Raw genomic sequence first — 20,043 nt, forward strand, 5'->3', positions numbered from 1 at the left:
AGACTCTCTTGTTTATTTCTGAATTTTCATAGACATTCTTGAATAAATGATTCTTCATTTGCTGTTTGCCCTTAGGACTATTTCCAGAAACTTTAAATGGTTGGACTTTTTCTTTTATAGTTTTTACCAGTTTCACCAGGAAGCAGGTCAGCAGCTTCTCGGAACTTTCATGCTAGAAGCTGATCTCTCATTCGCCCTTTAACATGAAGGTAATAAGGAAGCATGGTGCTAGGACTCTATATATGCTGTCTCATTTCATCTTCACAACTTTGAGGGAAATATTATAGATCTTATCTTTTGCAGACCTTGAAACTGAGTCATTTACTAATGCGACAAGTAAAGAGCAAATAGGTGGCAGAGATGTGATTCAAATTTAGGTCTAATTAACTCCAAAGCCTGTGTTCTTGACTAAGCCCTTCCTTTCATCTTTTACAGTTTTAAAAATCAGAGCTCATGAAGCTGTATATCTCTGTGCATAATTTCTTTTCTTTTCTTTTTTTGAGACAGTCTCACTCTGTTGCCTGGGCTAGAGTGCCTTGGTGTTAGCCTTGCATACAGCAACCTCAAACACCTGGGCTCAAGCAATCCTTCTGTCTCAGCCTCCCAAGTAGCTGGGACTACAGGTATATGCCACCATGTCTGGCTATTTTTTTCTATATATTTTTAGTTGCCCAATTAATTTCTTTCTATTTTTAGTAGAGACAGAGTTTTGCTCTTGCGCGGGCTAGTTTCAAACTCCTAAGCTTGAGCAATCCTCCCACCTTAGCCTCCCAGAGTGCTAGGACTATAGGCATGAGCCACTGCGCCCGGCCCCTGTGCATAATTTCTTTAAGCAATACACTACCTTCTTCCATTTTTTTCTTCATCTGGATTTTTCATAATACTATAATGATATTAGCATAGTCTGCATTATATATTATATAATGTGTGCTATATTATATAATTACATATTTCCTTTTAAAAATATTATCCAAAGGACTATTCTGTTTGTTCATCCTTTGAATTACATTCACATAGAGTCCACAAACAGGGGATTGTTATCTCACCTGTGCTTTTGTAAGATAGATCTGATGTGACCTGTGTTCTTTGATCATTATGAACATTAAGATGACATGGTCTTTTTTCTCCCCAATTTACTATTGTTTCTCAACCAATAAATATGAGATAAAATGGGTAGTTCAGGATTTGGGAGATGTTTTTTTTTTTTTTTCCTAGAATAAAACTTGTAAAAATGTATCTAGATAATCAAAGCTGTCCGTTTGCTTTTGTGTATAATTATGATCGGAATTAAGGCAGTTTCATCATAACTTACATACATCAGGCTGTACTATACTCTCCCATAACATGATTGCTATTTCTCTCTCCAAATACTCTCTGTTATGCTTTTATTTTCTGGTTCATGGATTTACATATAAGCATGCCCTTGAGGAAGATTTCTTTGATCTCCAAAAGTTAATCACACTGCCATCTGCACTACTGCTCTCACCTATACAGAGTTTTACAGTTTCTGTTCTCATATTCAATGTAGTATGTTGTTTCTATGTTTGTCTCCCCCTAGATTTCTTCATGGAAGGAAAATCAGTGTCTTAACAGAGTCAGCATCTTCAAGACACATGACTGGCATAAAATTATCATTCCCACTGAAAAAGCCTACTATGTCTTCTTGATATACAATTATTGACGTACAATGCTATTCTTCAAACCTTTTAATGCTTTCATTTCTTTGAAATAAAGTATCCCCTCCCATACTATATTCTTTTTTTTTTTTTATTTCGGCTATATTCTTTTTTTTTCTTGTTAGGTAATATGCCAACATTATCACAAGGTTTGAAGAGGACAAAGCCCAATCATCATGGTTATGAACTACAAAAGGATCCAGACTATATTCTGACTATAAATTTCATTCCATCACATTAGCTTTGACACAAAATAAGCACATATATAAAGACAATTAAAGATAAAATTAAGAAATGAGGATACCTCCTTTAAAAAGGACTAGCACTTATCCTGAAGACACTTAGAAACAAAAAATATTAGATTGCTAGGGAAACTTTAAGCCACTCACACCAAAAAATTCCATGTGGCCACAACCAACCAGTCATTAATAAGAAGATTCCATTTCAAAAGTAACTCAATGCTTCTAAATATATTTTAAATTAGTTAGTATTTACATATAAATACAAATATGAAATAAATGTGACATTAAAAACATGAATAAGTATAAAATTTAAAAACCCCCAAATAAAGAAATTAGATAAACCTAAAGTATATAAAAACTTTCCCTACAGTTAGTTGCCAAAAGAATAAAAAAAGATATGTCAGTTTAGACTTGAAAATTTATCCTTTACTTCTACCTGGTTCCGTTTGTCACTGTTAAAAAAAATTGTGAGTTCAAGACCAGTTAAGCAAGAGCAAGATCTCATCTCTACAAAAAAAAATAGAAAAATTAGCCAGGCATGGTGGTATGTGCCTGTAATCCCCGCTACTCAGGAGGCTGAGGCAGGAGGACAGCTGGACCCCAAGAGTTTCAGGCTGCTGTGAGCTATGATGACACCACTGCACTCTGGCCCAACCGACAGAGTAAGACCTTGTCTCAAAAAAAAAAAAAAATTTTTTTTTTTTGGCCAGTTTTTATCACTTCAAAAGTCAGATTTATCAGTAACAAATTCTCTTGCTTATTTGTTGAACTAAAACAAATGTTGTGCTTAAAGCTAAGTGTGAGAGAAAAAAAATAGCTACTGAAGGCAAAACCTCCAAAATTACAAGAATCATCAAGGGGAACTGTGAACACATGGTAAGGAATATAGTCACATGTTATATTTAAACAAAGCGTAAGGAATGCATCAGGCTGAGATTGCCCCAAGGGAAGCATTCTCGCACCACAGAAGCTCGCACACTCGGTAACCTCAGTGAGAACCTGGAAATGGGAAAGACCCTCAGTCACATGTTCTGAAACCATGTTTGTTTTTGGAAATCTTTAATCGCAACTGTCAGCACCTGACTGAAACAAACAAAACACCTTTGCTAAGGAAACAAAGATGTTGGGTGGGGGGGTTACTAGGTTAATCAAAACAAATTAAAATTACTGTGTTGATAGAAAATGACAGGACTGAAGGACAGCATCGAGTGACAGCTGCTCAAGTGACAAAGGCACTGAACAGCTATTTTAGGTTTGCCATCGGGTGCTCAATAGCTGTTTAAAGAATGCAATAAATGTACTTACCAAATATTTCCCCTCCACTAGCATATTCTGTCACCAGATAAATCATCCGTTCTGTCTCCATAACCTGGTGCAAAGGCAGGAAAGTGACAGACAGTGACACAAATGACAGGCCGATATCACAGGAAGAGAAACTAATGAATCCTCTTTTGTCATTTGAAATATTAATAACCACTACTGCTTAAAGAAAATTTAAAACATTTTGGGAGGAACAAATACAAATGTTATTAAGAAGAAAGGGAGAGAGCAGATGTTTCTCCAAATTCTAAAAGAAGGAAACATTTACTGCTTGAGAGAGTCCTTTTGTTGTTCCATGAGGTCTCTGTAATCTCTTAAGCTCCATAAAACTGAGAAGCAAAGAAGCTGTCAAGAACCAGAACTTAAAGTTCACATTCAACACCAATCACTCGAAGCTCAAAAATGCCCCCTTAAAACTCAACCAAAACAAAAAAGCTTTAAGGAAAAATAATAAGAAACATTTAAAAACTGCACAGAAATCATGTATAGCTTTCTTTTTAAAAGTGAAATAACTTTCTTTTCCACTGCCCATTAATTTTAAAAAGGGAATAATTTAAAATATCAACTTTTTAAGTAACAAGTTATTTATATTTTGTGTTTGGCCCCTATTTTGCTACTTTTTTTTTTTTAATTTGCTGTAATACGTTGTTAGTCCTGTCTTCCTTTTCACCTTTTCCAGCAAACATTTTTTAAAGCAATATATATGCATACATACACTCATTATAACATCAGAAATACCTAGTATATAAACAAAAGTCCAAAGGATTTTCTCATCCCAACCCCTTCCATCTTACTCTCCAGAGGAACTCTGTTAATAGCTTTTTATATATCCTTCTAGAACAGTGCTGTCCAATAGAAATATAATGTGAGCCACATATATAATTTTAACCTTTCTAGTAGCCACATTTAAAAGTAAAAAGAAAAAGGTGAAAATAATTCTAATAACATATTTTATTTACCCCATGTCTACAATATTATAATTTCAACAATCTTTAAAATAGTAAATTGCTTCAGTTTATACACTCACATCAGTTAAAACTAAATAAAATTTAAAATTCAGTTCCTCAGTCACTCTGGTCACATTTAAATACTCAACAGCCACATGCAGTTAGTGGCTACCACTTTGGACAACACAGTTCTAGATGTTCACTGTACTTTACAGTTAATTAATTAATTCCCAGTTACTTTCTTTATATTTATATGCATTAATGCCATATAACAATAGTATGTATTGTGATATACAGACCTATTTCTTCTTTTTAATGGCTTCATAGTATTCCATTGTATGAGAGCATATTAATTTAATTTTCCAATCTAATAGCTATGTTCTTTTCTGTTCTTTTTTCCTTCCTTTTTAAAAATTCTCTATATGCTGGTGATATTAGCCTATGTATTGATTCTGAGCTCTCTCCACATGTTAATTTACATGACAAAAAGTAAATGCTTTAAATACATTCAGGTGTTTAGAAAAAAAAGAAAGAAAAAAACAAATGTCATATTATATATGTCCTTTGTACTAGCCAGGCCTTTTACTAACTGCAAATGTTCTTTTATTATTACACTTTTCAGGAGTTCAAAACATGTTATTTTGTATACAGTTATCTATATTTGTTTACTCTATAAACCTGAAGAAATGAACCTGAAAACTACCTTGATACCATAAGATGACAATTTGCTAGCCATTCACCTTGGCAGCTCAGAATTTCCCATTAATAATACTAGCTGCCAAAAAGCAAAATTAAAATTTACTAGAAGGCATTGTTCAAAGCCAGGGCTAGAACCATGCACATTCTTACAGGGTAATGAAATATTGGGTAAGAGAGGCAAACTCGCAGAATTTGGTTATAAGGTTAATACCTACAAGTTAACCATCCTCTTGAGAAAGGTCAGCCTAAGTCCTGCAATTACGTAAAGATGACTTATTTTAAAAGGTGAGATCAAGAAGTTTATTCGGTCTACCAGGATAGGAAGGAAGCTGAGGTTAGACACTTGTGAGCTCAGACACAGGTCTTCAGGCAATACCAGGAAGTTTTCACAGGTTTACTTCTGGGGCAGAACATAGGTGTTGTTAAACATAATTTGGTCTGATAAACTTCAACAGGTCTGCTCCTGCTGACTTAATTCATTTCATTATGTGAGCAGCTGATGCCAGGGAAGGCTAAAGCTGTAGGCTTAACCACACAGACTAACATCATGACATGTTTTCTTTTCCATAAACATAACAGGCTATGCAAGCTTGCCCATTGTGCCTTGGGTGTGCTTTCTCCGCTCTTACACATGGTCCTATGTCTGGGCCAGTAGCCATTTACTACAGACTAACAGTAGCAAATGAACTGAGTGGGTGGCCACTTCCTTCAGAACTAGGAGATGGCTGTTCAGGCAGAGAGCAGCGAGTAGAGCTGGCCCTGTACAGAGGCAGAGTTTGTGGCTGCCAACACACTGCAATTTGAGAAGCACCCCAAAGCTCCACCTCTCCCAAAATATCTCTTCCACCAGCCTGGTAAGGCAAGATCCTCCCCTCCTATCTGGCTTGAAATTCCAGCCATCAGATTTACTGCTTTTGTAGTTAGGATAGGGAATTATTTTGACGATGGCATGAAATATGCATATTTCTTGGGAAAGTAAGAAAACTGAAATAAAAATCTCTCCTATTACTTAGAATCAGTCTCTTGATTGTCAAAATAATTAAATGCTACCTTAGAAAACTAAGTCCAGGACCTTACTAGAATAGAAAAGAGGTAGGTTTTGACTGATGCAAGAAGTAACAGCAATACTTAAAATATCCTTTGCCATCACAATTTATAATATGATCTTAGAAATTAGTATTTTAATGATGTTGTAAAAATAATGTTATATTCATCTCTAGCTTTTCATCTGTTTAAATTCTCTCTTCCTTTTGGATCTCCCATCCTATTTTAGAATTCTGATCCAAATAAAATAAGTTATCATCATCTTCTGAATAATCTTTTTGCATGATTCTTGCTAAGAATGGCATCAAGTTTTAAAGAACAAATTAAAAAGACCTACCTGGGTAAGGCAAAACATGAAGATACTAACTACTGAGTGAGGAAACAGAAGGGTGGAGAAGATAATAGAATGAACACACGAACATAGCAACAAAAAAAGTTGCAGATGTTGTTAACCCACCCACATTTTCTTCAAAGGCAGCCATAGATACAACCGACCATTCTAGGTTCTTTGTAGCCATTCACTACCTGGTCGACCCTAATGATCCTACCTGGTAGAGCCTGATGATATGAGGGTGGCAAAGCATCTTCATAATTTGAACTTCCCGAAAAATCTTCTTCAAGTTTTCTTCATCCAGCTGAGTCTTATCTATGATCTTGATAGCAACCTGATAAAAGAGGAGGAAAATTTACTCTGATGTATTATTAAAAGCAGTTTACTGGCCAGGTGGGGTGGCTCACGCCTGTAATCCTAATACTTTGGGAGGCTGAGGTGGGAGGATAGCTTAAGGTCAGGAATTGGAGACCAGCCTGAGCAAGAGTGAGACTCCATCTCTACTAAAAATAGAAAAAATTAGCCGGGTATGGTAGTGCACACCTATAATCCCAGATACTCAGGAGGCTGAGGCAGGATTGCTTGGGCCCAGGAGTTTGAGGTTGCTATGAGCTAGGCTGATGCCACTGCACTCTAGCCCAGGCAACAGAGCAAGAGACTGTCTCAAAAAAATAAAATAAAAAGCAGTTAACTAAGGAAAATTAAATCCACTTTAAAACATTATATTCTACAAAAATAAGCTGCCAGTATGTTGTTTACACTATGTCTATGAGAAAAATTAATTTACTCCTTAAAAAAGACAGGAAATAGATTCCTAGCAAGTTGGTCTCAAAGGAACAGACTCCAAAAGCGAATGGGTCTGCTGCCATTTCTTAAATTGCTTATACAGTAAAATCCCATGACAAAACACTTCATTACTCCATAGGTGTGGTTGCAGTCTGGGTCAAATCATATGCCAGTGCAGAGAGTGCTGTCTGTGTAGGGCCTCTCATTAAGACAAGAAGCTTATATCATTAAGTACATGTTTTAGTAAGGTTCTACCAGAACTTTATAGGGGCTTTCCACATTTCACCAGGTGCTTGTATAACTCACTAGTAGTAGCAGTAATAGTAATAGTAGTAGTAGTGGTGGTGGCGGCAGTGGTAGTGGTGGTGATGTTGGTGGCAGCAGCAGGAGCTACCATACACTGAATGTTTACTATGCGCCAGGCATAATACTTGGTGCTTTGCAAGTACTAACTCATCTAAACCTCATAACACCTAATTATTAACCTTGTTGTATACAGATGGAAACTGAAGCACACGGAGATTAAGTAATTAACCCAAGATTCCTAGGCATCTTGGCTTTAGAGTCAAATTCTTAACAATAGTAAGAATCTCAAGATCTTTCTCTATCATTCATACATGGCTTCAGCACAAAACATATCTTTCCAATTTGCCCATTTTTTAAAAGATATCCAGCAGCACATATATTTTAAAGCAGAATTAAAGATGAAGGACTTTTTAGAATCTATTAAATCTCAATTTCTCATTATTCCCAGTGAAATACTTAAAACATTTGTCTTGCTACCAAATATCCCTGTATCTCAGTTTCAATTGCTTAATCAGTATGTAAGTAATATTAGTTAGATGAGGGTCCTGGATTAGGTAAATTCTAGTCCCCTCTAATTCTTTCTATACATGAAGAGAAGCAAAGGAAACTTATACAGCATTTAATGAAGAAAAAAAGAAAAATCAGGGAAGCAAAATTTCAACAGTAAAAATGTTTAGCTCAGAGAAATAAAGACTGTATGGAGCCATATACGGTAAATTGATTATTCAAATATATGAATGACTAGCATAAAAGGAATTTTATTTGGAGTAGTCTGACATATTAGAATTAGTACTAATGGGAGAAAGGCATAGGGAGACAAAATTTCAGCAGGATTCAAACAGCATTTAAGCCCTGCCTAATGATGAAATGTGATGAAATGAGCTGGGTATGGATTGAGCTAAAAAAGATTAACCAGATACCACCGGAACTTCAAGGAGCTCACAGTCCAATTGGAGAAAGAGGTGTGAAACATAACAATACAGCATTGGAAGTACAATCAACAGAGCTATGTACCATGCATAACAGAACAGAGATTGATGAATGACCTTCACCTGCAGAAGAGGTAGACACAGGGAAAGATGTCACAAAGAAGGCAGAATTTGACTATAGAAAGAATTGGAGCAGGCAGAAAAGAAGGTAGAGAATTTAATGAGGAGAACCTCACCAGCTGCTTCATCTCCTATAAGAAGTCTTGACCCATATGACCCTTGACCACTAGCATTTCTATTTGTCTTCATTATCGTACCACATCACATACGGGACCTTAACTCCAACAACTGGTCTGGCACCTGCTCCTGCTTCTCTCAGGACAGCTTCCAAAACAAACAAACAAACAAACAATCATAATACAAAATGTCTCTTTATAGAACTAACAGCCAGGTCTTAATAGTAATTATTAACAAAATCTTACATATGAATAGCATCTTGTAGCGTATGCCAGATGGAGATGGGTTACAGGCGATGACCACCTCCAGTCTCAAGGAGCCTCACTGGTTTACCTCTGAAGAAATAGCATTTTCTATCCATGCCATGATGTACAAGAGGTCAGGAAGCAATGCTAGGATTTGTTGATCTTAACAACGGGTCATCAACTGTCTAAGGATTGTGCCTGAAATCCCACACCTCTGCTCACACCCTACTAATTATTGGCATGTACAAAGTAAGTGGGGGAAAGGAGTGGCCTTCAAGGCAACTGACCAAATTTTTGCACTTTCTCCCCTCCAAGAGAGTGCTGGGTCACACTGTAACTGAGAGAGTCAGACAGTGGGGCCTCCTTGATTCGCAGTGCACTCACTCTGGAAACACAGGTGGAAACCTGTGTTCTGCAGCGATAGGACCCTCAGAAAGGTAAAGAGAAAACTGAACCTAATTATCTATGAGTACAGAAGATCTTATCACATATACCATGTACCTAATCAATATATTTAACTTAATAAAGATAAAGGCATAGTATATAGATGTAGTTTCACATTTTGTAACACGTGTATCTGACTTCACATAAAGGGAATATGGTCCTACATATTGAAATGTACTCTTAGTACTTTATCGAAGAACTTTCCCTTGCTAGTCATACATGAGACTGACTTTACTTTTGGGGCACATTTCCTAACACCTTCACTTTGCAAATAAGGCACATAAGACCAGAGAGGTGGCCTGACTTAGTGACAGAACATACAGTCTCTGACTTACAATGGTTCCATTTATAATTCTTTGACTTTAAGATGGTGCAAAAGAAATATACTTTCAGTAGAAATCATACTTCAAATTTTGAATTTCGATCTTTTCCTGGGCTAATGATATGCAGTAAGGTACTCTACTGGGATGCTGGACAGCAGGAGCAAGTCACAATTCCCAGTCAGCCACACAATCAATCACAGCCAATTACCTGCAGTGTATTAAATCCATTTTTGGCTTACCATATTTTCAACTTACGATGGGTTGATCAGGACATAACCCAATCACAAGTCAAGGAGTACCTGTATTAGAAATAATGCTTTCTGTTAACTATTGTTAACAATAATTTATTGCATATTTCCAAATAGCAACAAAATTTGAAAGGCCTCCAACACAAATAAATGATAAATGTTTGAGTTGATGGATATCCTAATTACCCTGATTTGATAATTACACATTGTATGCATGTATTAACACATCACATGTACCTACACATATGTATAATTTTATAAATAAATAAATAAATAAATTTTTAAAAAGAAATGTATTCTTATCTTTTCAGGAAAAAATTTATTAAGTGTAATCTGTTCTTAGAAGGAGGGTACAAAGACATTTAAAAGATTAAAACATCAAATTTCTGTCTACTGGCCAGGCCCGGTGGCTCACGCCTGTAATCCTAGCACTCTGGGAGACCTAGGCGGGCGGATTGCTCAAGGTCAGGAGTTTGAAACCAGCCTGAGCAAGAGTGAGACCCTGTCTCTACTATAAATAGAAATAAATTAATTGGCCAACTAACAAATATAGAAAAAATTAGCCGGGCATGGTGGCACATGCTTGTAGTCCCAGATACTCGGGAGGCTGAGGCAGTAGGATTACTTGAGCCCAGGAGTTTGACATTGCTATGAGGTAGGCTGACGCCATAGCACTCACTCTAGCCTGGGCAACAAAGCGAGACTCTGTCTCAAAAAAAAAAAAAATTCTGTCTACTCTTCCAAAAGATTTAAGATTCCACAAGATGCTTAAAAGTGAGAAGCCAGGACTTTGGAGTCAAGATAGTTGGATTCAAAATCTTAGAACTATCCCTTAATGTGTAAATAAATTAAATAACTTGAGCAACTTATTTAATTTTTCTGTGGTTCCTTATCTATAAAATAGGGATAACAATAGAACCTCCTTATCTATAAAATAGGGATAACAATAGAACCTACTTTAAAGGGTTTTGGGGGATTAACTAAGCTAATGCATATGTAAACTACTTAGTATAATGCCTGACACATGGTAAACATGCAATATATGTTCACTACAGGTATTACTGTTGTTTTTCTTTTTTTCTGGAATCAAAACTTAAACTTTAGGTAGTCCTTGGCAAAGATTAGATTTGCTTCACTAAGCACCACAATCCTGGATCTGAAACACATCAATTCCTTATTCAAGGGGCGAGTAGAGGGGCCAAGAAGCAAGATAACTAACAATTTGTGGGCAGCATTCAGAACCAATCAGCTGCTGCCAACTGATGTGGGAAGAACACGGAAGGAACAGAGCTGGGGAAAAAAAAAAGCATTCCATTTAGGAAAGTCACACTCAACCACAAGACAGAACCCACAGCAAGACTTGACCCTGAAGCCTATGCCAGAAAGACAGTGGCCTGCTTCTTCACAGTAGGCCAGGCTTCCTGTGCCATCCCTAAGTAGCTAACATCTGAGAGGAGGACACTTAATGCTACTTGACAATAGCACAACTACACGATAGGACCACTTAACAGAGAAGGCAACTTCCTAAAGCTTAGCTCCTACCTCAGCTGCAAACTGGAACATGGAGGTGCTCTACAAAGCATAAAAATACCATTGGAACAAAGAAACTACCAAGTCAGAGGGCAGGAGGTTGGCACTCAGGTATAATTATTTTGAGAATATCTGAACAGATTCATGAGCATGAATTTTCACAGCTATAGATTACTGGAGGCTACAAAAGGTTTTAGCTTAAAGTACACCAGTTGCTTGAAAAATTAAATGTGTCATAGCAAAGGTAAATTAGTATGTAAATAAAGGACAAACTCTCAAAGAATCTGTTTTTTTAGATTGGGAATGAAAATCTACAAATTACATAGTTGCACTTACATGTAAAAATTATAATAAGGAGAGAATGAAACTTCCAACACATTACCAAAAAACCATATATTTCCTAAGTTTGCCTGTTCAGAATTCTTTTATCTTGCAAAGAGCATTATTTTGTGAATTGAAACTTTAATTAAACATGGCATTGTATAAATGTCACCAAACATATTTGATATGTATTATAAAGGATTGTGAGAGTCTTTAAGAATTTCCCTACTTAAGACATTTCCATTCTACAAACTCTTTTATAATTGGCATGTGGTAAGAAAAAATTAAATTCAGATCATGCCAAATTTAAAGTCATGGTTCATTATTCATTTTAGAAGAGGAAAAATTGCCATTTTCCCCTTTTAGTTCTAACTTCTAAAAAACACAGTTCTTTTAACTCTAAACTCATTTTTGCAAGCACAGTAATGCTCATAGGGAATGAAGTTGAAAAAAAATAGTGGTTCCTTCACAACAGGCAATAATTCACTTGCTTGTTCTAACACCACATTCACAAGCAAGATAAGGTGACAGAAAAAGCAAATGAACCAAGGAAAAGGTCAGTATTAAGATCAAAACAAACCACCCTTCCTCCTCACCATTCCCCATCAGAAATAACCTCCCTCCCATAAGAGGAATTCACGGATAGGCTATAACATGTGGACAGTTAAAAGACTACTTAGGAAGAAAATATAAAGACCACAAGGGCTAAAATTCCTCCAAAAAGAGAAACAGCACTCCCTTAAACCAGTGTGCAGATGTATGTATAATAATTTCACAGAATATAGTAAACAGATGCTCAAAAGAGCAAGAAAGAGAAAACACGATACACTGGAGAAAGTTTATTTTTTCAATATTATTGAATATTGAATTCAATATTATTTTTTCAATATTATCAATAAAGAAAGAAATTTTAGTTCTCATTGAAATGTTGTAAAACTTAGCCAGATATGAAATGTTTTGTTGTGAATTTTTTCAATTGGGTTATGTTTTTATATTAACATCTGTAGCAAAATTTTTATTCTCTATTTCTATGACAAAGTTATCTAGTCTACATCTGTTGGTCCCCAACCCCTGGGCCACAGACTGGTACTGGTACCGGTCTGTGGCCTATTAGGAAGCAGGTCGCACAGCAGGAGGTGAGCAGCCAGCCAGTGAGCAAAGCTTCATCAGTATTTACAGCCACTCCCCCCATCACTCCCATCACTCGCATCACCGCATAAGCTCCGCCTCCTGTCAGCTCAGTGGCAGCATTAGATTCTCATAGGAGCATGAACCCAACTGTAAACTGCACACGTAAGGGATCTAGGTTTCCTGCTCCTTGTGAGAATCTAGTGCCTGATGATCTGGGGTGGAGCTGAGGCGGTGATGCTAGCACTGGGGAGCGGCTGCAAATACAGAGCATCATTAGCAGAATGTCTGACTATACAATAAAGTAATGCACTTGAATAAGCCTGAAACCATCCCCCCTACCCGGGTCTGTGGGAAAACTGTCTTCCATGAACTGGTCCCTGGTGCCAAAAAGGTTGCGGACCGCTGGTCTAGATCATTCTCAGCTCTGCTCTAGAATTATTTTATAGTCTATATTTGAATAGTCTAATACAGTAGGCACTAGCCACATGTGACTACTGACCACCTGAAATGTGGCTAGTCCAAATTGATGTAAAAATGTAATATATTTGCACCAGATTCTGAAGACAATAGTAAAAAAATTAACTGTCTTCTTGATAAATTTTTATACTGATGACATGTAGACATGATAATATTTTGGATTTACTAGGCTAAATAAATTATATTATTAAAATCAATTTCATCTGTTTCTTTTACTTTTTATATGACTACTAGAAAATCTTAAATAATATATGTGGCCCTCAATCTGTTGGACAGCACTGATCTAGACAATGCCAACTAGCAACCAGTTAAAGAGGGCATTCCCTGAAAATAACTCCTGAAAGAGCTGACTCAATAGTGAGAATTGCCAATTACATCTATGTCACAGAAAGTTGGCCCAAGTTACAAGGCACTCAATGCTCACTTGCCTTAGGAGAGAATCTCAAATAAGGTCTCAAAAGCTGTATTCTAAACTCAATTTAATTCCATTAAAAAATGTTTACTGAGCTACTGACTGGTTTACTGCCCTGCCCTTGTGTAGCTCATTAGTAGCCATTCTCAAGAATTAAATTAAGTCTTACTGCCCTAAGTCAGCAGTTCTCAAATATTTTGGTCTCAGGACTTCTTCTCCTAAAAGTTAATGAGAACCTTTAAAGAAGTTTTATGTGGGTACTATTTATCAATATTTACTTTGAAATGAAATTAAAATCATAAATTTAAACAAAATTTTAAAGATAAGCATACACAAGCATGCACTCCCTTAGCCATCAGAACCATTACGTCATCATACATTATGTAGTCTCTGGCAATCTCCATTTTGTAACTGTGACAGAGAGTGAAAAAAGAAAACAATGTTTTAGCATTTTTATGACACATTTCAACCTGGAGGACCCACTGAAAGAGTCTTAGAGACTCTGGGTGTCCCTAGATCAAACTTTGAGAACAAATGCCCTAAGGCATCATTGTATATAACAACTTAATTTCTCTTCTATGCATCTAGAATAGTACCATCTTTGGGAAAACTAGAAAATAGTCACTTAAATTTTTTTCGGTAGGGCTTAATTCTTTCACAGGACACATATGAGAATGTCTGCCTAGAAAAGGAATTTAAATGTCTTTGAAATCAGCCTTGATTAAAAACTGTCTTCTTTTGAACTTACTATAATGTAAAATTGTCATCAGAAAATAGATTTAAAGAAACCCCAAACCAACATAAGCTACACAAGCTGGACTCTTAAGTTAAACCTGCCATGCATTAAATGGCCATTAATAATGTGCCATGGGGCCAAGGTCAGGATGTAGGCTGGCTCCATTCTTGGGAAGGTCCTAACCTCTGCACTGGATCCAATTTCTTAATTGGAGTACATATTTCAGTTTGTAACAAATAGTCAAATCAAGTGCTAAGGGACAATACAAAGATGCATATTTGGAAAGAACTGATTACTCATTTTACACACCAATCACAACTGTTTCTGGGAAAATATGCAGCTGTCAAGACTAAGGAATGGCTGAGATACAAGGCTGCTAGCCAACTGCAGACAAGAGGACTTAACACTGGCCAACAAAGATAAGGGTCAGTCAGTTTTCAATAAACTCCAAAGGAAGCAGTTAACAACTGTAATTTAAAATACAGTATTTTTACAGAAAATTTTATTTTTCTATACTTCTCTGGACTGGACTGAATGGTGAACATAAAATAATTCATGGATTTACAATCTCTGCAAGATAGCTTACCGAAAGTAGGAAAATATACCATGAAACAAATATTATTCTTTGAAGCATTTCTAAGTTGGAACATGGCATATTATACAAAATTAATAAATGGTGTCTACCGCAAAGGAAATTTTTTGTGATTACTTGAAATTCAAGGCACAGAAGGGAAATTCTTAAAGACAAAAAGAAAATGAGTCCCATTAATTCCCATCTGGTTAACATTTACCCTCTCAAAAAACAGAGATCCTGTGAGTGTCTCAAACATAATGGGCACCTCTCCCAGTCATGCTCACATTGTTGTTGTCGCTGTTGCTTTAACATTTACAAACTGTCAACGATGTTCTGTATGGTTTCTAGCTGCAGTACTGCCAGCAAGACCAGTCCTGTACTGGTCTGTGGCCTGTTAGAACCCAGCTGCACAGTAGCTGGTGAGTGGGGGAGAGGGGCTGAAGCTTCATTCCTATTTACAGAAGCTCCCCATGGCCGGCATCACCGCCTGAGCTCCGCCTCCTGTCAGATCACTGGCGCCATTAGATTCTGTATTATGGTGAGTTGTGTAATTATTTCATTATATATTACAAAGTAATATAGAAATACAAAGTAATATAGAAATAAAGCACAAAATAAATGTAATGTGCTCGAATCGTCTCAAAACCATCCCTCCCAACCTCCTGTGGAAAAACTGTATTCCATGAAACTGGTCTCTGGTGCCAAAAAGGCTGGGGACTGCTGTTTTACAGAATACTAAATCAACTCTTGGCCTATAGGTTTACCACTTAAATGAACTGGACAAAAAGATATTTTTTTTAAAAGAGGAGTGGAGCAAAGGATGGAGTTGACAATAACAATGAAGGTCAGGTAAGAATCACATATAAAATATCAGTATCCAAGTTTTCATTTTCAGGTATTTATTTTAGATTTAACAAATTGCAGAAGTTTAAGAGGGAGATGTTTAGAACGGACTTGATGGCTTAATTCTAAAGTTATGAAGCTGTTGAAAAGGATGCCCTGAAGCCCTGAAGGGAGGGAAAGAGGGAGAAGGGTAAAAGGTGAATGTAGGGCAAATAGGAGAGACTTTGTTTGAATAGAGTGGAAGGATTGGGCAGAAAAGTATTAGGCAGATGGGGAAGAAAAGGGAAAGAGCTAAATGGTTTAATGAGGAAGTTCTAATAGTCTAAAGTGGCAACCAAAGAACAATATCTAAGAAAGTATATGATGACAAAATAATACCAGTTGAGTATCCCTTATTCAAAATGCTTAGGACCAGAAGTGTTTCAGATTTTTTTGGATTTTAGAATATTTGCATAAACATAATGAGATATCCTGGTGATGGGACCCAAGTCTAAACATAAAATTCAGTTATGTTTCATATATACTTTATACACATAGCTTGAAGGTAATTTTACACAATATTTTAAGTAATTTTGTGCATGAAACAAAGTTTGTGTTAAGTACTTATGTGTGGAATTTTCCACTTGTGACATCACGTTGGTGCTCAAAAAGTTTCAGATTTTGGAACATTTCAGATTTTCAAATTAGGGATACTCAACCTATAATTGTTACAGAAATGTTCTGAAATAAAAGAAAAACAGTGAGAAGTAGTTAGTCCAAGGAAAAAATTTAAAGTTATGATGGGAAATTAAGTCATAAAAGATGAAATTTTAGCCCCAGAGAAAAAAGGATTGGACAAAGAACTTGGCAATGTGCCCTGAATATGAGGTTATAAGAAGGCAAAATGCTGAATGAATTTTAAGATGAATTTTCTTAATGAAGTACATGATACTCTTTCTTGGAGTGCCAACTCATAGGTAAAAATAACACCGGCTCACAGAAGAATTGTGCTCTTCCCAAGAACAGCATTTGTCAAGGAGCCTGTGTACTGTTAAACACATTTAGATGTAGAACCTAGAAGACTCAACTGGCATAAAATAACTTTCTTAAACTTCCCCTATAGAGATTTATTATACTGGGTATCTTGCTAACCTTACAATGGTAGTATTGTTCCTGGTGAACAAAATCAGAAATAGTTCATACTTTAAATTGTTTTAAATTATATTAATATGTCCCCAATGCCTAATAACACAGTACACATGCAGTAGCAGGAGGTTGTGTGAACCAAAGGAACTTGGTAACAGTTGAAAAGCTATCTTAAATCCCTCATCTCTTGATATCTCCCAATTATTTGATAATGGAAACTAAAGAACAATAGGAAGCGATCTCCATTCTCATATGGCATCTTGCCCTCCTTATTCTGAACGTCTTACTTCTAATGCATCCTTAGATGCCAGTAGTGTGATCATCCTCAAGATGTGCATCGTTGTCAAACCATGCATTTCCAGTCTGAAAGGTATGATACTAGGAGGTCTTCCCTGTGCAGCCTGGAGTTAAAAAGCCACCTCCCTGTTCCCATCAGGAACACAGCACCAACTACCTTCTGAGTGGCTTTCCTAATCACAGTTGCATACCACCAGAGCTGGCAGATAATGCCCCTCTGGAAGTCAATCAAAATGGCAATGTTTTATGTGATGGCATTTTGCATTTACTCCAATTTCAATAAGTTCTTTATATTTAGTAATCATCACATTTTCAAGTCAGGCACATTTTATTTCCATAATGAATGCCTGTGTTTCATGTGATGAATAGTGCAGTTTAAGGAACTTAAATCAATCCCTGGAAAGTCTAATAGTAAACACTAATTAATTCTCAAATTTCTAATATTTATTATAAAGGCAGGAGGGGGCATATTGATAAACAACACTGCCATAGAAAAAAACCTGGAAAATGGTTCTAATGGAATATAACATTATTATACAGATTAGACATAACCACTTTAAATGTCAAAAGATGGGTACATGAAGTATATGCTTAATATAACAGAGTTAACATTTAACAAGATGGTTTTTGCTTTCCCACGGCAAGTGTATAGGCATCCTAAATACTGACCTTCTATGATAGTCCTAAATGGACATTACAGTGCAAGTCTAGAATTTCAAAAAGCTGCTTAAAGTAGCAAGAAGAATTTTATTTCAAGTAAATTACTGACTGGATTAATTGACTAAAATATTGAGTATAGTTAATAACAGTGAGAGGTGTGTGTGTTTTGTTTGTTTGGTTTTGAGACAGAGTCTAGCTCCGTTGCCAGGGCTAGAATGCCGTGGTGTCAGCCTAGCTCACAGCAACCTCAAACTCCTGGGCTCAAGCGATCCTCCTGCCTCAGCCTCCCAAGTAGCCGGGACTACAGACATGCGCCACCATACCTGGCTAATTTTTTCTATATATTTTTAAATGTTCAGCTAATTTCTTTCCATTTTTAATAGGAACAGGGTCTCACCATTGCTCAGGCTGGTCTCAAACTCCTGAGCTCAAACGATCCGCCTGCCTCAGCCTCCCAGAGTGCTGGGATTATAGGCGTGAGCCACTGTGCCCAGCCGTGTGAGATATTTTTTTTCTTGAATCATTAAAAGTATCCACAATCTAAGCAAAAACCAGCTACTTTACTGTCTATTGGGCCCTCTTTTATGTCTTATAATAATGCTGTTTTGAAGCAAATTAACATGACCCCTAATTCATTGCCTAAGAGACCCAAAACAATCTCCAGACATCAGAAATAGTTTAAGACAGACATATTTGCATAAATATTGTTTCAGACACATAATAGACCATGAGTAACACCACCCCAAAAAATCACAAAGAATGAGATTTATAAGATGAGAAAATGAAGGGAGAATATAGAGAACCAGAAGGAAATAAAATGTTGATTAATGATAACTTCACACTAAAAATAATTATCCCTCCATATTTAAAAGTCCTTGTGAATTTTCCTGAGGTCTCTGGGTCACATATTTCTTTATAGACCAAATCGGCATTTGTGAAACAAAGTAAAACAAAAAATCCCTCCAATAAATCAAACTTATTTTTATGAGTTGAAAATGGCACAGAATAAAACAAGGAGCTTAGTGTCAGAAGGCTATAAAAACTATCATATACAGCAACAGAACCTTTTTCTCTCTGAACAAAATCTCAAACTAACTCTAATACTTAAAGACAGGAAAAAAAAGATGATCTACTCTGGCTAAACTTGAGTAGAAGGTCAAAATTGGACAAAACTTTTTGGAAACATATAGCTCTGGAGAAAGATTTAGAAATTATGGGGACAGCAAAAAGAGCAGTGGAGTAGGAGTTGGAATTCAGAGTCAATTCCAGGCTCTGTCTCTAAGACATGTCTGTGGGGTTGGGCAAATCATTTTACCCCTCTGGTCCTCAATGTTTTCATCTATTAAATAAAAGTGTGCCTCTAACATGGCATGAAGGCAGAGTTACCAAGACAAGGCTCTCACTGTGCCAATTCCTAATTAGAACTCTGGGAGATTTGGGTTTTGCCTTTTTAAAATTTTTTATTTATTTTTAAGTTCTAAAGTTATTCACATAAAATCAATTAGAATCACTACTAGTCAGATAACTCTCAATCTTGGACAATTAAAGTAATCAAGCCATACAGTTCTACAGTGCTATAAAATACATACAGGACCATATAATAATAAGTAGAGATACATGTACTACATGTGAGATAACCTTGGTGAATAAGCCCATGCATATTTCTTTCCTTTTCTTTTTTTTTTTGCTCAGACTTTATTCAGCATCGGAATGCTACTTTCTTTCTTAAATTAAATATGTTACACAAAAGTATAACACCACTGTTTACCCAGAAACGCCTTGGCATTTGCTACCAATATTTTCATTATTGGTAATCAATGTTTCCTACTGTTAATACTAGGAACACTAAATCGTCAATAATATTGGCATTAATTTCCATCCCACTTACAGAACAACAGTAGACTAAATGAGATGGAATGTGATGTAGGCCGCAATTAAGTTAAACTAATTAAACCATAAAGTACAACTTAACTAGGAAGACAAGAACACAGAAACCAAGAATACAAATTTAAGAAATGTTACGTACATTATCCAAATTTGATCACAGCCTAGAGGAGCCTAAGGAGACATGATGACTAAATGTAATGTTATATCCTGGATGGGACCCTGACACAGAAAAAGTATATTAGGTAAAAAACTAGGTAATCTGAAAATAGTATG

General features: G+C 36.3%; 1 protein-coding gene across 8 annotated transcripts in view; it reads right to left on the bottom strand.

Moving 5' to 3' along the window:
- Positions 1–20,043, bottom strand: part of SIK3 (SIK family kinase 3) — a 235,311-nt gene that overhangs the window by 99,641 nt on the left and 115,627 nt on the right. For 7 of the 8 annotated variants that reach the window (XM_076002538.1, XM_076002535.1, XM_076002537.1 and 4 more), the window contains exons 2-3: positions 6,477–6,593; positions 3,224–3,287 (exon numbers count right to left, since the gene is read on the bottom strand). In XM_076002538.1, the coding sequence (XP_075858653.1) occupies positions 3,224–3,287; positions 6,477–6,593 (181 nt within the window). Of the gene's footprint in view, positions 1–3,223; positions 3,288–6,476; positions 9,147–20,043 lie in introns of those variants that run through there. The other variant, XM_076002539.1, reaches the window with a different exon arrangement.

This window comes from Microcebus murinus, chromosome 4 (genome assembly GCF_040939455.1).
Source record: "Microcebus murinus isolate Inina chromosome 4, M.murinus_Inina_mat1.0, whole genome shotgun sequence".
Lineage (NCBI taxonomy): Eukaryota > Metazoa > Chordata > Mammalia > Primates > Cheirogaleidae > Microcebus > Microcebus murinus.